Consider the following 21,737-nt stretch of genomic DNA (forward strand, 5'->3'; position numbering starts at 1 on the left):
ATAAAGTCTGAAACGACGAAGCATGAATCGTAACGTCGCAGGATGGTGTCACGCATGCAGTTTTTGGATCAGTTTTTTTTTTTTTTGAGCCAAAGCCAGAAGTGGATCCAAAAGGAAGGCAAGGTATAAAGACAATACTGATGCACCTCCTTGGTTTCGTGTCCACTCCTGTGTTTGGCTCAAAATATGGAGACAAAAACTGCATCAAAACCGTGTGTGATCCAGGCCTTATTGTCATGAAGATGCTATAATGATGCCAAAACTAGAGGGTGCAATTGCCCTCCCTAAAGCCTCCGCAATCAAAAGCTCTACAAACTGCAAAACTGATAGGTCACATGACTGGAGCCTTTTAACTCTTGAGACTGGGAAGGACCCTTTTACGTGGACAAGTTATCGGGCAAACGAGCGTTCCCAATCATTGCCCTGTGTAAACGCTTTTCATCTGCCGCTTGTATGGTTTATTCAGCCTAAAATATTATGGTCGGCGGCAGCGCATCTCCCCGTGTAAACACAGACGTGCTGCCGACACGATGGAAATGTATAGGGACGAGCGATCGTAGTAACGAGTGCTCAGCCCCCATACGTGGCTCCCTGTAAAAGGAGCAAACAAGCACCCATCGACGAGCTGTCTTGTTGATCGGTACTCGTTTACACAGCCACGTCGGGGACCCTTAATCTGGTCAGACAAAATAGATGTAGGTCAGCCGGACCTGCTCATTTCAGCAGGACTGGCCGAGCATCTAATGTGTATGGTGTCGTCCTAACTTTCCCCTTAGGGTAAGAGAAAGGTCGGGCATGTTGAATTTTAACATGCCCGATCCTTTTGTTCTTTAGTAGATCAGCCGCGGCCGGAGGAGCATGGCGGCAGCATTCTCCCTGTTAAAAAAACATGACCGCTTGGCTGAGCACGCATGTATATGTGAGAGTCAGGCGGAATAGCTGTCGGCTGAACAATCTAACATCGAAAGCGTATGACCAGCTTAACGCTGCCCCCCCCCCCTGATTGGCACCTATTAGGAGCAGCTAGTTCAGTATTGATAGGGACAGTTACCCTAATCTAAAGGGAATCTGGCCTAGTGCCAGGTTCTCCAATATTTCACTGTTTAAATCTATATACAAGGTCGAGAAACTTTGCAATTACGTTGCTTTACTGTCATTTGTAACACTGTATCATATACAGACCTGGTTTACAGATTCCGCTGGTTGTCCTTGGAAACCGACAGCAGTTTATCTCCACTCTGCTGTCAGATATTTACTACAGCTTATAGGCCACACATTATATGTATATATAGATGCCCTAGTGATAAAGAGCAAGTGGGTAAACAGTATGGGGGGGGGGTGCAATATTAGATAATAAATTAGGCAGTTTGAACCCCCTTGATACATCAATTCTTTGTTGCTCATGGAGAAAGTCTGTCATATATAAATAGAATTGACGTTGGCTCCGTCGAGGTTGTTATATTGCATTGTGAATTTACTGATACCAATTTTTCCATTTATATTTCAGTCTTTAAAGAGAAGCCGAAGATCCCTCCGAGTCAGTCTCAGGCTGTCCTGCAGGGCTGTTCTCCTGACCAATACTCCTACAAGCAATCCATAATCAATCTCTTCAAGAACGTCCCCTTTGTGCTGCTGCTGATCAGTTATGGTAAGACGGAGTCTGCGCTTGTCACATTCTGCCGCTCTCAGGGCATGCTGGGCGTTTTAGTTCTCGACAACTAGAGAGCCACAGGTTGGAGATTGTTGCGCTATAGAGTACTATTGGTGGGGGTTGTGAATCTTGGGATGACCCTGGCATATCGGAGGATGATATACCATTCGATTTCTGCCATTTTAAAGAGGTTTTCCGATTGTATGTAAATAAATGTAAGCGTTTGTACAGTAAAAAGTTCTGCAATTTTCTAATATACTTTGTATTTCAGTTCCTCACCGTTTTCAAGATCTCTGCTTGCTGTCCGTAAAACAAAACCTTCATTTAAACATAACGGACACTGGGGCAGAACCCATTATAAGAAAGCGTTGTCATACACTGTAACAAGCCATGCACCGGTGAGAGCAGCGCGTGATCGGGATCCATTTTTACCCGCTGGATGTAGACGAGAATGTTCCTATTTACTCACAGCAAACGGAGATCTTGAAAACTGTGAATTAAAATGTAATATATATTAGGACGTTCATCTGTATAATCTTTACATTGTGCAATGTATCCTCGTATTCATCACTAGAATCAGCCAGAAACGCAGGTCTGTACATGATCTAATCCCCCTTCACAATTTGTCAACCTTTCCCCGGAAGTGTTGGGTGAGGGTTTTGATTCGCACTGATGAATCACTTTCTTGGTATTTGCAGCGTCACGGCTCCGTTGGCAGGAACCTCTTCTGTCGCCTTGGCATATAGTGGCATAATATTTATTCCAGCTGATCAGATATTGTTCATTCTCATTGCAGGGATTATGACCGGCTCCTTCTATTCTGTGTCCACGCTGCTAAATCAAATGATCACGGTTCACTACGAGGTCAGTGTCATGTAAATGTATACAAGGCCTATAGGTGGAATAATGGGAGGCTGCATGGAAACATTGGTACATAGAGCATCACCTCCTAATATCTCCTGTCTGGTACAGCGATTCTGGTCTGCTGCTATAGTAATATTGGAAGTTTCCGGTATCGCTGTATTTCAGATCTTCATCCTGGAGAACCTCCTCCTGATCTGATGCGGAGGGCACACTGCACATGCGCCAACCTCACTATTGCTTCCGTATGTGTATAGGCGGCGGCTCCAGTGAGTGCCAGTCAGGAGTGCCCAGGTCTGTGCAGAGATCCTCTGCTTCATGTTTGTTACCATTATTTCAGGGTTTCTTATCATATATTACTATTTTGATATGATCTATAGTTCTGATCTGGCATCTAAGCCTTTTTTAGGCTTCCTTTTTAATACGTAATTTAGCGTTACTTGCATATAGATAGATGCACCTGCGGTGAGATGCGCTGGTCCGTCGGTTTCACCGCAAGTCACGCGGTCCTGTAAGTCCGTTCTTCTTTACGAGGCCAATGAAATGGGCGGGTTTTGTAAGTCACACCCAGTCCAAAAGCCTCCCTCTACCCCTCATGTGCCAGCGGCAGCGAGATACTTCAATTCCCTGTGCAGGAAACCTGCAGAGGAGAACGGCTGTAAGCAGGGGGATGGATTTCGATGACGCACTGACCGCTGGTGATGTGTTTAGGAGGTATCGCGGCACTTGGCAGGTGGTCGTTAGCACGGACTACCACTGAAGAGGTGGGGCTAACGTTATCACGTGACTGGCGTCGGAACCGGCGTAATGACATTTGACCCCCCCGGAGCGACCCTCTATATGTAAGACACGCACTCTCACCGGCTCATTCCAGGAGTGTTACGTATTATATACGGGTAATGGGCTCCGATCTGGCCATGGCAATGTTTGCATGGAGTCTACATGAGTCGCACATTTTGCTTTCCCTCCCACAAAGATATAAGAAACACTGAATTTGGCCCCAGAGCATACGAGAGTTTTAGAAACGGTGAAATATGTTAGCAGTAAGGCTGTGTTCACACGTTGTAGTCATATCACGTTTTCTGCTGTGAACTTTGGCAAAACTGCTGTCTCTATCTGCAATGTGTAAACAGCCTAAATGAAAGAGTAATAAATTATCATCTCTAATCTGCCCTTTTTCTGACAGGGGGAAGAAGTAAACGCCGGCAGGATTGGGCTCACCCTGGTTATAGCTGGTATGATCGGTTCAGTTATTTGTGGCGTGTGGCTGGACTATACCAAAACATACAAGTAGGTAAACCCCCAAACCTGTGTCAGATATACTACTGTGAATCGTTCTGTACACTTCTTGTCGGGGTAGTGTGCCCGTCCGTTTTACCACCGCCATTAATGCCAGCTGTTGACTCCTCCCAGGCAGACCACGCTGATCGTCTACATCTTATCATTCGTCGGGATGTTGATCTTTACCTTCACCTTGAATCTCGAGAACATCATTATTGTATTTTTGACAGGAGGAGCTCTTGGGTAAGACACTGTTTTTATCCTTGATTAAACATTGGTAATGAGTTAGTCATGAGGATACAGGATACATCCAGGTAAAACGCTAATGAAAGCAGAGCAGGTCATATAGGCTGTGATACCCCCGGCACCTCAGGCCATCAATATCAAAGTCCTTTAAAGTTTTGCATTTTATAGATGAAAGCTTCAGGCAAAGGTTGAGTCACTTTGTAAATATATATATATAATTATTTTTATTTTTTTTTTTTGTTCGGATCCGGAGTTACAGACAGCCTGTATTACACTCCAGAGCTGTATTCACAATTTTGCTGGTGGTTGTTGGAAACCGTCGACAAGTTTGTCGTCCAACACAACCAGAGGCTGAGCTCTTATAATGCTGGGGGACAGTTCGTTTCTCCTTCATCAGATGACTGTACAGTGCCTGGTGTAATGATACTTGCAGAATGCAAATCGCCAGTGCAAGCTTTGTGCAGACATTGAGCTAGAAAGGAATATTAGGAGATTTCAGCTCTGAAGCCTGCAGAATTGTGAATGCAGCTCCGGGCTGTAATTCGAGTATACATTTGCTTAATGCTATATGGAAAATGTGGCTCAAAGGCTCACATATGATTTAACCTTTTTAATACCTGCATTATTTGGGCTTTAATGGTCAGAAATTTTTTTGCAATTTGAAGGGGTCAATGCTATAATGTTTTATGTTTTCAGGTTATTAAAAGGAACCGGTCACCAGCATTTCCCCTATTAAACCAGCAATACCTGGTGGTAGTGGGTGATTTTTTTTTTTTTTTATGTAACCTATAATTATCTTCTATATCGGCTCTGTACCTTTTAGTGTTCCTGTGCCGTAAGCTAATGAGCATAAGTCATATCTTCAGTGGGAAAGTCATATCTTTATTCCTGAAGCCTTTCCGAGGTAACCTTGTTACTTTTGATTGTCCGCTCCTCTCCTCCCTCCAGCACACACGAAATCCCGCGCTTGCGCATCAATGTCCTGTACTGGGGGGTGCACACAGCGGGACACCATAGCGGCGCATGCACAGTAACTAGATTTGAGGCCCAGACGAAGCAGGGAAGGGTGTCGGACCATACATGACGGGCAGTAGCTCAGACGAGTTTTCGCCGTTCGGGGCTGGCCAGTTTTCGGCGGTGGGCGGGCATAAGAAGAGGAACGAACCGGCCGGATAATTACCATAAAAGGCGCGAAACGTTTGCAGACCATTATTTACGATCGGAGGAGGAGTTTAGGAGAGCGGTTAATGGCAATGAACTTTTGACAGCACTGGCCAGCGAGGGGTGAGGAGAGTTCAATAGGTGAAATGCTGGTGACAGGTTCCCTTTAAATTAATTTTTGCAGCCTTTTTTTTTTTTTCCCCAGAATTATTGGGTGAATAGAAATTTAAAACAAAATGCTGTGTGTGTGTGTATGTGTATATATAGGTCTGTGTGTGTGTCTGTGTGTGTGTGTATATATATATATATATATATGTGTGTGTGTATATATATGTGTGTGTGTATATATATGTGTGTGTGTATATGTGTGTGTATATATGTGTGTGTGTGTGTGTATATATGTGTGTGTGTGTGTGTGTGTGTGTATATATATGTGTGTGTGTGTGTGTGTGTGTATATATATATATATATATATATATATATATATATATATATATATATAAATAATGTGTGTATATGTATGTAAGTAATCATGACTGATGGGGGTTTATTACTATTTTTTAATTATTACTCCTTTTTTTTTTTTTTTTTTTTTTTTTAAATGTCAGGGCTGTGCTCAGTGTAGTAGCAGCAGGGTCACATGACGACAAGTCTCTTAGCGATCGGGAAGGCAGAAACGGTAAAATATCGTTCCTGCCGTTTCTCTGAGACCGCCAGGCACCAGATCTTCGGTTCATCCGTCATACTACAATATACTGAAGAATAAAGCTCCTTATTGACGGCCGTAAAAAGAGTATTGGCTGTCATTAGGGGTAGAAAGCAGGAATTCTACCTAGATTGTATTTATATATGCAGTTGCAGTTCCCAGGGCATGCTGGGAGTTGTAGTTTCACAGCAGCTGGAAAGTCACGGGGTGGAGACCTCTGCTCTGAACTATCCAATCATTGTAATAGTCCTCCTTCCTATATATTGTCAATTCCACGATGCATCACAGCTTACAATCTAAAGGCGCTCCCTCTGTTTCTCCCCATCAGGTTCTTTATGACGGGATACCTTCCGCTGGGATTTGAATTTGCTGTTGAGATCACGTACCCCGAATCAGAAGGCACGTCGTCCGGTCTGCTGAATGCTTCAGCCCAGGTATATATATACAGATATGGATATAAAGAACATATACACTTCACATAGGGGTCAGTGCTATGTAGCGGTTGTCTGGGGGCCCCTTCTATGGTGGCGATATACCCTAAATAGATCACACGGAAAGAGGGCTTTTGTGATATGGAGAGGGCGAGAGAGGAGTGGATATTGAGACAGATGAGCGCACCCGACGGTCGCATCTTCACAACATCTCCGGATCCTTCCGGTCACTTCTTTAGACCGGTCCTGCCTTGTCGTTTTTGCTTTTGCCTTTCTCTCCCATTCTGTTCCCCTTGAACATTTTGGTTTGTGGCACAACGTGGCTTATTCATTCGGTTACCAACTTGTCTTGTCTGACTGCTATTTCTGGGCCGGATTGCGGTGTCGGGTGGTTATTCTAGGATGATGGTTATTACTTCTGTTCTGCGGTCAGGGTTTAGGCCTCCTGCAGCCTGTAATTCATCCATCGCTTACAAATCTGCCTGAAATGAATGGTGTGTTTGAACCTCCCTTGGATGTGACCTTGTCAGACGATTCTTCTATACGATGTCTACGTGCCGTCTGTTGTGTACAGAAATGTAGTGTTGAGCAAATCCTGTGCTTTATATATTCTGTAGTGTCTAGAGTCTTCTCTATTTACATCCAGAGCTGCGTGTAAGATTCTTCTCAGATACAGTTCGTTCTTGGGTTGCAGGACCTAAAATCAGAGTGCTGAATGTTATAGGATTCAAGCTGTTAGGGGTGTGTCTGTCAACAAAGTGCTGACAGATTCCTAAGTGGCAAGTGGCAGAATTTCAAAACCTTTTTATATGTCCGGAATAGAAGACCTGATGTAACTCGGGGTCAGGACGAGATATGTGAAGTATTAGCAAAGTTATTCAAAATTGATGTCTTTTTATACCACATGGGTTAAATTCCAATTCAATCATAAAGGCTAAATTAGAGCTCCCCTTATGACTTGCACAGTAAGCGCATATTCACACGGCGCTCAAAAAATACGACATGCAAGCGTGGCCGGCTTTTTTGTAAAGCGTTTTTTACAACACTAGCGTTTTTTTGGCGTGTAATTAGGACTCCTATTGACTATGGCAATATTTGATGCGTTTTCTGCACATTTTATGCGCCAAAGAATTTAGCTGATGCATTCTTTACGTGACGCATCTTTTTCAAATAGGCGCGCGTAAAAAAATGCGTTGTATGTACTAACTGAGTGCTTTCCCATTGATTGGAATGGGGAAGTTAATCAAGCGTTTTTGTGTTTTTTTAGTTGTATTTCAGCATGTAAAATGTGCCAAAATAAGCATCAAATACATGCTGTGTGAACAGGGCCTAATAATCCGTCATTAGGCCCAGTTCACACGAGGCTTTTTTTTTTTTTTTACGCTGATTTTTGACACGGAAAAAGCATCGGAATTCGCTCCAAAATCGACCCCCATTGATATCAACGGGGGGACTGAGGCAGTGTTTTGTTCTTTTTTCTGCGGCAGCAAGAAAAAAAAAAAGGCATGCTCTCTTGCCACGCTTGTGCCTCTGACCTCCCATCGTTTTTCGCAGCGTGTTTTTGCCCACAGCGCTCAATGGCTGCGGGCGAAAATTCATTGTGAACATCGCCTTAGTAGTCATGTGATTGCGCTGTAGTGTACGTTGTGGTTTAATTATTATTTTTCTGTGCAGATATTTGGGATTCTGTTCACCCTGGCACAGGGAAAGCTTATAACCGACTACAGTCCGCAAGCTGGCAACATTTTCCTTTGCGCCTGGATGTTCGTAGGAATCATTTTAACAGGTAAGTTGAACGTCAAGGGGAAACAATCTCTGAGACTCGTACTGATCCCAAGAATAGGGGAGGGGGGCGGTAGACACGGGGTCATCCGCTCACAATTACAATGAATGGGAAAGCGGGTGAACCTGCCTGATCTCGCGTTCATTGTACTGGAGAGTGACAGTTTGTGTGCGGCTACTTCTCGGCACCCCAGTTTTTTGGGATTACCCCTTCAATGCATTCGCTTGCTGTTTCTTATATGTATAAGTATTTAGGGCTGAGGAATGAGAATATTTTAACTTTGACATAACTGGAGCGTCTTTTTTTTTTATTTATTTTTTTCTTTTTCTGGAAGACCATCAGTTTATCTAATTTGAGGATATTTTGAAGCAAACACTACAGAGGAAATGCTGTCAATAGGTTCTTTATCACCGGTGTACTTTGGTTTTTCCCTTTGCTGTAACCTTCTTTTATATGGGTGTAATTGCCCAGAGGGGTCGGTTAAAACGAATATTTATTCTGAGCTGGAAATCTACTACAGCAGAGCCTGCACCTCCAGTGTTAGGGCTCGTTTACACGAGCGTGATATACGTGCGTGCGACGCGCGTGCTTTTCACACGTGTCGTACGCACCTATATTAGTCTATGGGGCCGTGCAGACAGTCCGTGAGTTTTGCGCAGCGTGAGTCCGCTGGAAAAAAACTCACGACATGTCTTATCTTTGTGCGTTGTTCGCGCATCACGCACCCATTGTAGTCAATGGGTGCATGAAAACCACGCATTCCACACGGAAGCATTTCCGTGGGACGCGCGTGATTCGTGCAACAGCAGTAAAAACTATGAATGAAAACAGAAAAGCACCACGTGCTTTTCTGTTTACAAACATCCAAACGGAGTGTCATAATGATGGCGGCTGCGCGAAAATCACCCAGCCACGCATCATACAGGGCTGACACACTGAGCTGTTATGTACCTTTTGCGTGCGCAAAACGCACACGCTCGTGTAAATGAGCCCTTAGTGTGAGTGCTGCATGATCATTGAAATACGATATAGCAGAGCTGAATTGTCACATTCTTATTGTTTCTTTTGTGTACAGTAATAGTGGAGTTTAACCCCTTAATGACCAGGCAATTTTGCGCGTTGATGACCAAGGATTATTTTTTGATTTCTCAGTCGCATTACAAGAGTCGTAACTTTTTTTTTTTATTCCGTCGACATAGCCGTATAAGGGCTTGTTTTTTGCGGGACGAGTTGTATTTTGGAATTGTACCATTTTTAGATGCTTATAATATATCGATTAACTTTTATTAACTTTATTTTAGGAGAGAATTGAAAATAAGCAGCTATTCCAGCATTGATTTTCACGTTATAAATTTACGCCGCTTACTATGCAGCGTAAATAACATGTTCACTTTATTCTATGGGTCGGCGCGATTACGGGGATACCAAATATGTAAGGGTTTTATGTTTTCCTACGTTTGCACAATAAAAAGCCTTTTAGAAAAAAACTTTTTTATTTTTCCGTTAATATGGCCGTATGGGGGCTTGATTTTTGTGAGCCAATGTGTAGTTTTCATTATTACTATTTTGGGGTACATTGGACTTATAGATTCATTTTTATTTAATTTTTTTATCGGGTAATGGGAGAAAAGAGAATTTTGCCGTTTTTTTTGGACGCCGTTCATCCGGCGGTTTAATTAATGTGTTCATTTTATTGTTCAAGTTGTTACGATCGCGGGGATACCATATATGTGTATGTGTGTTTTGTTGGACACTTTTACTAAATAAAAAGTTTTATTTGATTTTCACTGTAATTTATTTATTTTTTAGTCCCACCAGGGGACTTCACTATGCGATCTGCTGATCGCATATATAATGCTTTGGTATACTTAGTATACCAAAGCATTATTGCCTGTCAGTGTAAAAATGACAGGCAATCTATTAGGTCATCGCCTAAAAGGCATTTGCTGAAGGCAGACCTGGGGGTCTTTGTTAGACCCCCGGCTGCCATGGAAACCCGACGGCGACCCGCGATTTCTTTGCGGGGGGTGCCGATGGGGTGACAGAGGGAGCTCCCTCCCTCTGTCAAACACATTAGATGCCGCTGTCACTATTGACAGCGGCATTTAATGGGTTAAACTGCCGGAATCGGAGCACGCTTCGATTCCGGCAGTTGCAGCAGGAGCCAGGCTGTGTATAACAGCCGTGCTCTTGCTGCTGATCGCGTGGGTACAGTCTCAGTACCCGCGCCATCACAGGACGGATATATCCGCCCTCCTGCGCGAACTAGCAGCTGCTGAGGCCGGATATATCCGTCCTTCGGCGTTAAGGGGTTAAAGGGATATTCCCATCTATAGCTTGTGACATAGCCACAAAATATGCCATAAATACCTGCTAGATGTCGGGAGATCAGGAGTCCGGTGAAGACTATGGAAGTTATGAAAGAGAGGAGCTGCTTAAAGGGTATTCCCATCTCTTCAATCCACTTTATCGCCTCTGATACCAAATGTTCCTTTTAAGTACTTTGCTCTGTTTATTCTTTATTTCTATTGGTTGCGGCCACCACCTCGGCCCTGCATTGACTGAAACGCCAGTCTTCATTCCCCCCCAAAGCATATCCAGGTGCTAGATAAAGTAAGTGAACCTTTTGGAATGACCTGGATTTCTGCATTGGTTACTAATAAACTGGGATCTGATTGTTATCGAAGTCACAATTCTAGAAAAGCACAATCTAACTAAAAACACACATAATTGTACCATTCAATTATTTTATTGAGCACATTGAGTAAGAATCCAGTGACGGGAGAAAAAGTAAGTTAACCCTTGACTGTAATAATCTGTAGATTCCCCTTTAGCAGCAGTTCCCTCCAGCAAACATTTCCTGTATCTGCAAATAAGGCTTTCACAACGTTGAGGGGGTACTCTGGACCATTCATCTCTGCAAATGTGTTTCAGTTCATCATTCTATTACTGGAATGCCTTGTGTGCACAGCCCTCGTCCGGTCATCCAAAGCCTCTCGATAGGGTTAAGGTCATCCCAAAACACAAACCTTTTTTTTTTTTTAACTATTCTTTGGCTGATTTACTCGTGTGCTTTGGGTCATTATCTTGTTACATCAACCAACGTCTCTTCAGCTCGAAGTCATGGACAGCTGCCCTTATAGTCTCCTGTAAAATGTTTTCATCTAACCCTGAACTCCTTAGGGCTTGTAGCAGACGTTCCGCTGGGGGGAAAAAAAAGCACCATTTCCTGTTTGTTTTTTTTGTTCACTGCAGAAAATGGTGCGGATTTTGCGGCGTTTTTCTCAATGATGGGAGATGGTGACATCTTCTCTGAAAAACGCAGCGATTCTGTCCACTTTCCGCAGCAGGAATTGACATGCTGCGGTACGAAAAATACGCATCACAGGTCAATTTCTGGTCGCAATTTTTACACAGAGTGTTGATGGGATTTGTTAAATCTCACCCACGTCGCTGCTACTGTATGCTGCATTTTTCGTCCAATTCCAGGCGGAAAATACGCAGCGGTATTGCTACATGTGTAAAAGCCCATATTCCCTCAATGATCGCAAGACGCCCAGGCGCTGAAACGGCACAGCAGCTCCAAACCAATATATTTTTTTTCTTTCTGGAGAGCAGCAGCTGTAGATCTCTTGCTGTTACCCTTGGTATCTTTCTCACCTCATTCAGGATCTTCACAAGACACCCCCTTCCTAGGGAGAGCAGCAACAGTCCTGAATTTTCTCAGTTTGTAGACCATTTGTCTGGATTGATCCACACCTAGGTCTTTATTAATGCTTCTGTAGCCTTTTCCGGCTTCATGCATATCTCTAATACATCTTCTGAACGTTGTCTGCCTTAAGCCATAGTTCACACTATCCTATCATTCTTGAGCAGAAAAGATTTGTCAGTAACCAGGCTTTTTGTGCCTTTATTTAATGAAACCCACACTTAGTCATCTCCTGAATTGAAACACATTTTTGCCAATTAACTCTTGGAGAAGTCATTAACACAGAGGTTCACTTAGTTTTTCTCCCTGCACTTTGGGTGTTTACGCAATGTGCTCAATAAGAGACATGAATAGATTGTTTTTCTCAAGAATTGTGACTTGGATATCAATCAGAACACATTTTATTAATAATCAATGCAGAAATCTAGGTAATTCCAAAGTGAAGTGTTCACTTACTATTTCTTGCACCTGTAAGTATATTAGGAAGTTGCTTAATTTTTTTTTATTGCAGTTTTTTTCAGCTTTATTTACATGAAACTGGAAAACCCCTTTAAGACACATTCCCCAACTTCACGTGTCCGCCTACCTCCTGGAGTCTATAAACTGTTGTCATTACATCGCTGTTTGTGCCCATGTCCGCACTATGTATTATGGGCGCCATTTCTCCCCGCTGAGGCTTTCCAGCATTCCCTAATTAGAGGTCACGTAATAAATCTGAGGTGGTATAGAGGAGTAACATTCATAGTTTTAGGCTTTGGATCGGGTTTATCAGGGGACGGGTAAGACACCTGTTTATCCAGCTGGTTTCTATGAGGAACGGTGAGCGATTCTTGAGCTGACGTTTCCTGTGTGTGATGAAGTAACGAGAGTTTCCAGGGCTTTATACTGAGAGGAGGTGAAGAGTCTTCTCTGGAAATAAGAGCCGGTGTCATCTGTTTGTATAGTGAAGAGTTTGGTAATTTCGCACTCTCCTACAATACGTGATAGAAAGTCCGCAGCTTACACACCATCTGGACAACATTAGGTTATGTAAATAGGTCCCAGCTACGCAGGTGGTTACTGATGACATCACATTTTCTAGAAATTGAATTCCACTCTATGGCTATGTTCACACTGGGCAGATATGCCACGTAAAAGCACACTGTGTATCCGCCCTGTGCGCTGCGGGGAATGACTGATATTTTGTATGTGCGAGGGAATGTCAAGGTCACACCTTTATTTATGTGTCATGTGATCTCCTGATATTGCTGTGGCAGGGACACTCCAGCTTGTATGTTTCTGCCTCGTTTGTCAGTTTTGCTCTTTTTCGTGTCCCGTAATTTTATGAGATTTTGCTCACCATACAACGCCCGCTACACATGTATATCTCTGGGAAATGACAAGTCTGAACAGTCCGAGGGTCACATGATCTGCGAGCACTCCTGTTGTGTAAACAGTCAGCCACAAGTTACTCAGGGACAGAGGTATGGGTGAGGTCACATGACAATGGAAGGGCGCAGAGTATTTCAGCTGAATGTGTTTTTAAATGGTGAACACATTATGAACTCGATTCCACTGCAGTTTTTTTCCTAATTCTTTGAAGGTCTGCCGTTTGTCCCTGGGCGTTATAGAAGACTGATTCTGCTTGGAAGAATGTGGTTGGATATGCACGGCTGATCAGTATCCAAGGGAAAATAAATGTTTTTGTACCCGCTCCAGCTAGGTGAACTAGTATACACTGGTCTGCAGGTTACAACATCGCTCCTCTGCAGTAGGTGTATACACATCGTACAATTCGTATTACACACCTTTACAGAACCGCCACGCTGTGGTAACTACCTTTGATTACATGCAGAACCAAATCTAGGGTTATGAGGACTCTGCGGAGTCACAGCGGGCAGCGTTTCCATCCCACCCTCTTAAATTCCACACACTGTCCTTCCTCTACTGATTTTAGCCATCCCCTTCAGTGCCAGCCACAGTACGCCCCTGGCAATGCAGACGCTAGCTGTCAACTCCACTGTCACTTTAATGGAGCAGTGCTACAATACCAGACACTGCCTTAGGACAGCGGTGGCGCTGTTTCAGGGTAATAAAGAAATAGCAGACTTTTTTTTTTTTTTTTCTGTTCTAACACTACCCTCAGTGTAATATTTTACATGTATCGCCATACACATTAGATTGTCAGCCTGAAATCGAATGTTCATGGGGGTCGAGCCAAGCTTGCATGTTTATGGGAAGGTCTGGGGAGATGGGGGTCGCCCCATTCGGCTGACAACTATCTTCTGTATGTGGCCAGTTTTAGGCCTCATGCACGTGGTTGTATTACGGCAACACCTCCGAATTGTGCCGAGATGTAATACGGCCCATAGACTTTTATGGGGCTCCACTTCACCTCTGCATGTTACATCAGATGCCGTCTTATGAAGCATTGCTTCTAGGGAGAATAATCCCCAATATGGCGCCGTATGGAGCTGCATACAGAGCCACATACAGTATGGAGCTGCAGGGCCTCCGTCCATCTAGTACGGGCCAACGATCGGGCGAGCGCGCTTTCAAGTGCTCATTCCCAATCATTGGCCCATGGCAGCGATCAGCCAACAAACCAATTCTCGTTGTTTGTCTGGTCAGATCGGTTATGCTTCCTAAAAAAAATGAGGGTGTGCTGCCAACAAGATGCAAAATGTATGGCGGTGAACGATTATCATTGCAAATGAGCACCGATTGACATGCTGTTTAACGGCGCTCGTTAGTGGGTAGGGAATCTGCCCGTGTAGAACCACCCTAAGACATAAAATGTGTGTTGTGGGCAATCTCGCCATTTACGTTACCAGAAAAATCTTCTCTGACCGATCCTTCTGGAATCTAGATTTAGCCGTCATTTAATGTACACGACTTCCTTTTATTTCTCCTAATCGGTTTGTGGTCCGCCCCGCTGCTTCCTGCGATTATGAATGTGGCTATATACAGTAGCGGCAGGGCATGGCTTATTGTAAAGGGATTTCTACACTATAATTAAAGGATCCGTATTAGTAAGGGCACCCAGGAGCTGCAATAAGCTGATGGGAAGGGGTGGGGTCCTTGCAGGAAAAGCTGAGGGTAGGGAGGGAGTTTTGCCCATTCAGCTGAGAATACTCCGGCCTTGCCCTACATACATTGCTAATGCTTATCTGCGTCGGGAACCCATAAACGAAAACCAAACAGAAACCATAGCTTTCCGTTTGCATTACCATTGATTTCAATGGGAATGCTTCCGTTGCAAATGGTTTGTCTCCGTTCCGTAACGCTTTGTTGGGTTTTTTTTGGCGGAAAAAATAGCTTAGTTGACTGCGCTATTGTTTCTGGAAAAAGAATGGAAACCATTTGCAACGGAAGCATTACCATTGAAATCAATGGTAATGCAAACGGAAAGCTATGGTTTCCGTTCATGGGTTCCTCAGATGGAAAGGTCTGACGGAAGCCCGGCGCAGATGTGAACAAAGCCTAACATGTAAGTATTTTTTATTTTTTTGTGTTTATGCCATATTTACTGCCTGTTCACATTTTTGTGTTTTTTGTTCGTCTGGTAATGGGTAACAGAAAACATTTACATTACATACAATCGGTGTTTTCGCAGAATGTCTTTTCCATATATCCAAGTACAATAATGAGGTTCACCTGGAATGTGAGATTATAATCTAAGGCCTCATGCACGGTCGATGGCCGCGGGCCGTATTTTCGGGCCGTGCTCCCATACAAAGTATGGGAGCACGGCCCGTAAAATCGGAAAGTAGGACATGCTCCATAATTCCCGGCTCTGACCCTGGCACTGACACCTATCCGTAACGGTACGGAAAGTTGTCCGCGGCCAATAGAACCGGGCAGGTCCGTATTGCGGTCCGCAATTATGGAGTTTTTTATTTTATTTTTTACGGTCGTGTGCATGGGGCCTAAAGGCGAAGTGCTTGTCTTAAAGGGGCCACACCAAGAATAATGGTGGGATGTGGGCGAGTAATCCCCTGCAGACTATATTACATAAACCTGCTCATAGATGTTCGATACATGTCCAGCAATTGGTTAGAGGCACTACCATTAAAATTAACTTGTTTGACCGCATGGGGGACTGTTTTTATAAATACTCGCTGAGTGAAAAAAAAATCAAAGCACGTGTACAAGATGCCCATTACTAATGGCCAAAGAAATAATAGTCTTCATAGGTGTTCTCCTTTAATCCTTTAAGTCTGTTTGGGTAGGGGACATTTGTTCCTGCAGGATATGTGGGGGGGGGGGGGGGTGCTGGCCGATATTTTAGGCCTTGAACTGTCCATACACATGAATTGGCTGTCGGCCAAGCGCTCATTCTGCTGACAACTATTTTAGTCTACTCCACCATAAACACGCAAGCTCGGCATGGCATAAATATTTCAATGGGAGAGGGAAATTAGTCGCTGACAGACACCTGGAAGCCGCTTATATCCTGCAGGAAACAAAGGATTCCTCAAATCCAACATACCCAATCTCTCTTTCCATGACCTCTACCTACAGGGTTGAGTTGGAAGACCCCAAACACATAAGATCTTTGGCCGTGTCAAAATCAGCGGGTTAGGACAGCTTTTATTATGTGTAAGGCCAGATTTTGGACAGGGGTTGGATTAGGGACACCAATACTTCGCTCCACACACTGAAAACGAGTTGAGAATGAGGGCAAATTGTTGTTGGATACATGGGGGTCTCGGAGACCATTGTTTAATCATAGGGTTAAGTCCCATAAATCTGCCACACGGTGAATGCAAGTCTTTACTATTCATTATAGTGTTATGTATTCATTGTTTTGCAGCTCTTATCAAATCTGACCTGAAGAGGCACAATGTCAATTCTGGAATAACAAAGTCCGATGTCAAGTCTGTAAGTATCCATTACATTTCTTACAGTGCTGTGCGATTGAATGGAATCTATTATTCCCTGTTATCAGCCACTTCAGGCTGCAGTGAATACTGAGGAGCTGTTCAATAAAAGTGGTGGCAGTTCCCCCCCCCCCCCCCCTGTGTGGTGTAGTATAGAGGAGCTGTCAGCTCTCCTGTGTGGTGTAGTATAGAGGATCTGTCAGCTCTCCTGTGTGGTGTAGTATAGAGGACCTGTCAGCTCTCCTGCGTGGTGTAGTATAGGGGAGCTGTCAGCTCTCCTGTGTGGTGTAGTATAGAGGAGCTGTCAGCTCTCCTGTGTGGTGTAGTATAGGGGAGCTGTCAGCTCTCCTGCGTGGTGTAGTATAGAGGAGCTGTCAGCTCTCCTGCGTGGTGTAGTATAGAGGAGCTGTCGGTTCTCCTGTGTGGTGTAGTATAGAGGAGCTGTCAGCTCTCCTGTGTGGTGTAGTATAGAGGAGCTGTCAGCTCTCCTGTGTGGTGTAGTATAGAGGATCTGTCAGCTCTCCTGTGTGGTGTAGTATAGAGGAGCTGTCAGCTCTCCTGTGTGGTGTAGTATAGGGGAGCTGTCAGCTCTCCTGCGTGGTGTAGTATAGAGGAGCTGTCAGCTCTCCTGTGTGGTGTAGTATAGGGGAGCTGTCAGCTCTCCTGTGTGGTGTAGTATAGGGGAGCTGTCAGCTCTCCTGCGTGGTGTAGTATAGGGGAGCTCTCAGCTCTCCTGTGTGGTGTAGTATAGGGGAGCTCTCAGCTCTCCTGTGTGGTGTAGTATAGAGGATCTGTCAGCTCTCCCGTGTGGTGTAGTATAGAGGATCTGTCAGCTCTCCTGTGTGGTGTAGTATAGAGGAGCTGTCGGCTCTCCTGTGTGGTGTAGTATAGAGGATCTGTCGGCTCTCCTGTGTTGTGTGGTGTAGTATAGAGGAGCTGTCGGCTCTCCTGTGTGGTGTAGTATAGAGGATCTGTCGGCTCTCCTGTGTGGTGTAGTATAGTGGATCTGTCGGCTCTCCTGTGTGGTGTAGTATAGAGGAGCTGTCAGCTCTCCTGTGTGGTGTAGTATAGAGGAGCTGTCAGCTCTCCTGTGTGGTGTAGTATAGAGGAGCTGTCAGCTTTCCTGTGTGGTGTAGTATAGAGGATCTGTCAGCTCTCCTTTGTGGTGTAGTATAGGGGAGCTGTCAGCTCTCCTGCGTGGTGTAGTATAGGGGAGCTGTCAGCTCTCCTGTGTGGTGTAGTATAGAGGATCTGTCAGCTCTCCTGTTTGGTGTAGTATAGGTGGTCTGTCAGTTCTCCCGTGTGGTGTAGTATAGAGGATCTGTCAGTTCTCCTGTGTGGTGTAGTATAGGGGATCTGTCAGCTCTCCTGTGTGGTGTAGTATAGGGGAGCTGTCAGCTCTCCTGCGTGGTGTAGTATAGAGGAGCTGTCAGCTCTCCTGTGTGGTGTAGTATAGAGGAGCTGTCGGCTCTCCTGTGTGATGTAGTATAGAGGATCTGTCAGCTCTCCTGTGTGGTGTAGTATAGAGGAGCTGTCAGCTCTCCTGTGTGGTGTAGTATAGAGGAGCTGTCAGCTCTCCTGTGTGGTGTACTATAGAGGACCTGTCAGCTCTCCTGTGTGGTGTAGTATAGAGGAGCTGTCAGCTCTCCTGTGTGGTGTAGTATAGAGGATCTGTCAGCTCTCCTGTGTGGTGTAGTATAGAGGAGCTGTCAGCTCTCCTGTGTGGTGTAGTATAGAGGAGCTGTCAGCTCTCCTGTGTGGTGTACTATAGAGGACCTGTCAGCTCTCCTGTGTGGTGTAGTATAGAGGAGCTGTCAGCTCTCCTGTGTGGTGTAGTATAGAGGAGCTGTCGGCTCTCCTGTGTGGTGTGGTATAGAGGATCTGTCAGTTCTGTGTGGTGTAGTATAGAGGATCTGTCAGCTCTCCTGTGCGGTGTAGTATAGAGGATCTGTCAGCTCTCCTGTGCGGTGTAGTATAGAGGAGCTGTCAGCTCTCCTGTGTGGTGTAGTATAGGGGAGCTGTCGGCTCTCCTGCGTGGTGTAGTATAGAGGAGCTGTCGGCTCTCCTGCGTGGTGTAGTATAGAGGAGCTGTCAGCTCTCCTTACCGGTCTGTTTTAATAAATACCTGTATTCCCCATGAAATCTGAATTCTGGAGAATCTTTTCCAATCCTGACTGACCGTGTCATGCTGTAGAGACGCGTCCTATTGACAAGAGAAATATTGACACCTGGTTCTCAACTTATAAATATATTTCCAGGAAGTATAAAAGAGGAATGATGCAATGCAGAGTTTGAAGACTAGATGCCTCAGTATTATTATTTCATGTGGAAGGAGCCTCCGCTGCAGATTCTGTCACATGTAATGCTGTTTTGTCTGACAAAATGACGGAAATCCTGAAGGAACCAATTAAAGCGATGGGTTCTGTCGGGCGTGGTTGGTTCCCGCCATGTGGCGGTTTTGGCGCTTCATTTTGTCTTTTTCTATGACCACACAGAAAAGCGAACGCAGATGTGAACATATAACAGGCATGCCAGGGGAGCTGACCAGTCCTCTTCACATTGTATTTTATGGGGCACATAATATTTGTTTTATTTGACCGCTTTCACCCTGTATTCCAGCAGGTACCCGTGGACAGCCCAGTAGAACCGGCACCGAGTATACAATCCTCCACACATCTCTAGTCCTCCGTCTGCATCTGGAGCTTCTTCGGGAGACGCAGTGTCCAGCGATGAGACTCGTACTTGGCACACTGTATTTATTGGACCGCCTAGTATTTATTTTATTGCCTCTTTTCGTGAGGTTTTTAGCACTTCACAACAGAACCACAAACTTCATCCGTCTGCCTCGTGGTGACGCTGTGCGGAGCAGTTACTTAAAAACTGTTTGACCCACAATCTTATGTAATTGAAATTCTTCTGCCTTTTTTATGCTTTCATGCAGATTTGTTTTTTACAGTTTTTCTTTTTCTACGTCTGTTGTCCACGTGCAGCTGACAATGCTTTCTAGGTTCTTGTAACATTTCACAATTCGTTATGGAATCTCTACAGTTCTGGAGGAGACACCACAAGATGTTGCTACTTTGTACAAGAAACACTGGGACAGATTTACTTATGTGATTGCGCCTAGACCACCTCGTGAAACGCACCAAAATGTGGCGCATTTCTGATGCATAACCTAGTATCGAGTTTTAGACCGATCTATGAAGCAAATGCACCAAAAAGAGCAGCTGCTTGTGCCTCTAGACACTTTTCAAGTGTCTTGAAAAGGGGATGTGGCCTAATGAAAAGGGTGTGTGGCCTAATGGAAAGGGTGTGTGGCCTAATGAAAAGGGGCATGGCCTGAAATGCAAAAGAAAAATATTTTCGCGGACTAAGCCAACCTAGAGAAGTGTCTAGCAAGATGCGCCAAGTTTATCATACAGCGTGCACCACTGATAAGAGGATTTCTGCCTAAGTTTTTAGTTTTTGTTTTTTACAAAAATCTGATTAATAATGCAGGCTGAGATAGGGAATGGCATGGTATGACTTCTACCAAGCTGTTCTCCTCCTCTACTGCCCACACAGGGACGATACGGCTTTAAACGGTTTAATTTAAAACAAGCTGGTTGCTATGGATACACTGCGTAACAACCACAGTCTTTTATACAGGGTTGTCAGACAGAATGTCCCTATTAACTAGTCTGGTTCAGATTACTCTGTACCTCAAGGGTGAAGGGGAGAGTTGGCAGTCCTCCGACCCCTGTTTTTTCTCCTGACACATTAATCCGATTTTGTAGCAAAACATTTAGGCGGAGAACTTCTTTAAATATTTGTGTATATGTTTTCCATGGTTTAACGTTGTGTGAGACGGATTAGCACTGTACATTGTAGTCTCTGCCTGCGGTGGCACAGACACTATACTGTAAATGAGGTGACATCATACTGGAGCTTTAATTAGAGAATGACAGAGGGGACCTGAAACGTAATCACATGTCAGAATTTCGTGTCCGTATTGGGGCAAATTCAGCTCGATGTGTTACGGTTTGTGTTCTGAATGTATTCCTCTTATACTGTGATATTTACCAAGAGAACAAAACCCGCGTGGACTCTTATAGTAATCTGCAATGTTCCTTGTGTATCCTACTAGTCCATGAATTATGCTGGTCTGTGCTTCAAGGCTATGTACGCCTTTTATTTTGATTTTTTTTCCTTTAATAAAAACCGTGTTTTGCACAACTTTCTAAATACTTTTTATTAAAGATTATTTTTACTTTTTGAGATACAGCTGCTTTGTATCCTGTAGACAGAGCAGCTGTATCTAGCGCTGAGACCTGAATCCATCAGATCAGCGGCACTGATGGGTTCAGTAACAGAGGGTCCTGCGTGTCACACACACCTAAATTATAATCTTAGATGTGATCGGTAACCGCTCAATCCACACGCAGGACCCGCTGCCACTGAACCAGTCAGTCCCGCTTATCTGACGGATACAGATTTCAGAGCTAGATGCAGCTGCTCTGTCTACAGGATATAAAGCAGCGGTATGTCAAAAAGTAAAAATAATTATTAATAAAAAGTTGCACCAAAAACAAATTCTGGTGCAAAAATATAAGTTTTCTATTAAGAAAAATAAAAAGAATTAGAAGATGTACATGGCCTTTGAAAGGCATCTGTGCACACGCCGTTAAATTAAGAGTTCAATTAGTTGGTAGATTTGCACCCTGCTCACAGGGTACCAATCGTAGAGCAAAAATTGAGCATGCGCTACATGGCCTGTCGGCTGTCCGAAGCGCCAAGTGAGCCCTTATATTGGCACGTCCCCCTATAGGCTTGTCCAAAGCTTTACGGGAACATTTAGTATGTGCAAGTTTACGGCTTATCCACATAGTTTCGGACCAGATTTCAGTTGATTAGTTCTCCCTACAGTGATGGATTAATACTAGTCAGCTGAGAACTTTATCATCAGAAAGTTACTCTATGACAATCAGATTAGGGGCCCATTCATGAGGCCATATTTGGGGTCCGCGTTTTATCCCTATATCTCTTGGCAAAAACTGGACATGATCC

At 44.3% G+C, this 21,737-nt stretch overlaps 1 protein-coding gene across 2 annotated transcripts in view; it reads left to right on the top strand.

Moving 5' to 3' along the window:
• The window catches only part of FLVCR1 (FLVCR choline and heme transporter 1), a 32,207-nt gene extending 12,049 nt beyond the window's left edge, over positions 1–20,158 (top strand). The window contains exons 3-10 of one of the 2 annotated variants that reach the window (XM_075863314.1): positions 1,508–1,648; positions 2,448–2,515; positions 3,699–3,802; positions 3,926–4,036; positions 6,235–6,340; positions 8,012–8,123; positions 16,625–16,692; positions 19,311–20,158. In XM_075863314.1, the coding sequence (XP_075719429.1) occupies positions 1,508–1,648; positions 2,448–2,515; positions 3,699–3,802; positions 3,926–4,036; positions 6,235–6,340; positions 8,012–8,123; positions 16,625–16,692; positions 19,311–19,373 (773 nt within the window). In that variant the 3' untranslated portion in view covers positions 19,374–20,158. The remainder of the gene's footprint in view (positions 1–1,507; positions 1,649–2,447; positions 2,516–3,698; positions 3,803–3,925; positions 4,037–6,234; positions 6,341–8,011; positions 8,124–16,624; positions 16,693–19,310) is intronic. The other variant, XM_075863315.1, reaches the window with a different exon arrangement.
• The last annotated feature ends 1,579 nt before the right edge of the window (positions 20,159–21,737 follow it).

Source organism: Rhinoderma darwinii, chromosome 4, assembly GCF_050947455.1.
Source record: "Rhinoderma darwinii isolate aRhiDar2 chromosome 4, aRhiDar2.hap1, whole genome shotgun sequence".
NCBI lineage: Eukaryota > Metazoa > Chordata > Amphibia > Anura > Rhinodermatidae > Rhinoderma > Rhinoderma darwinii.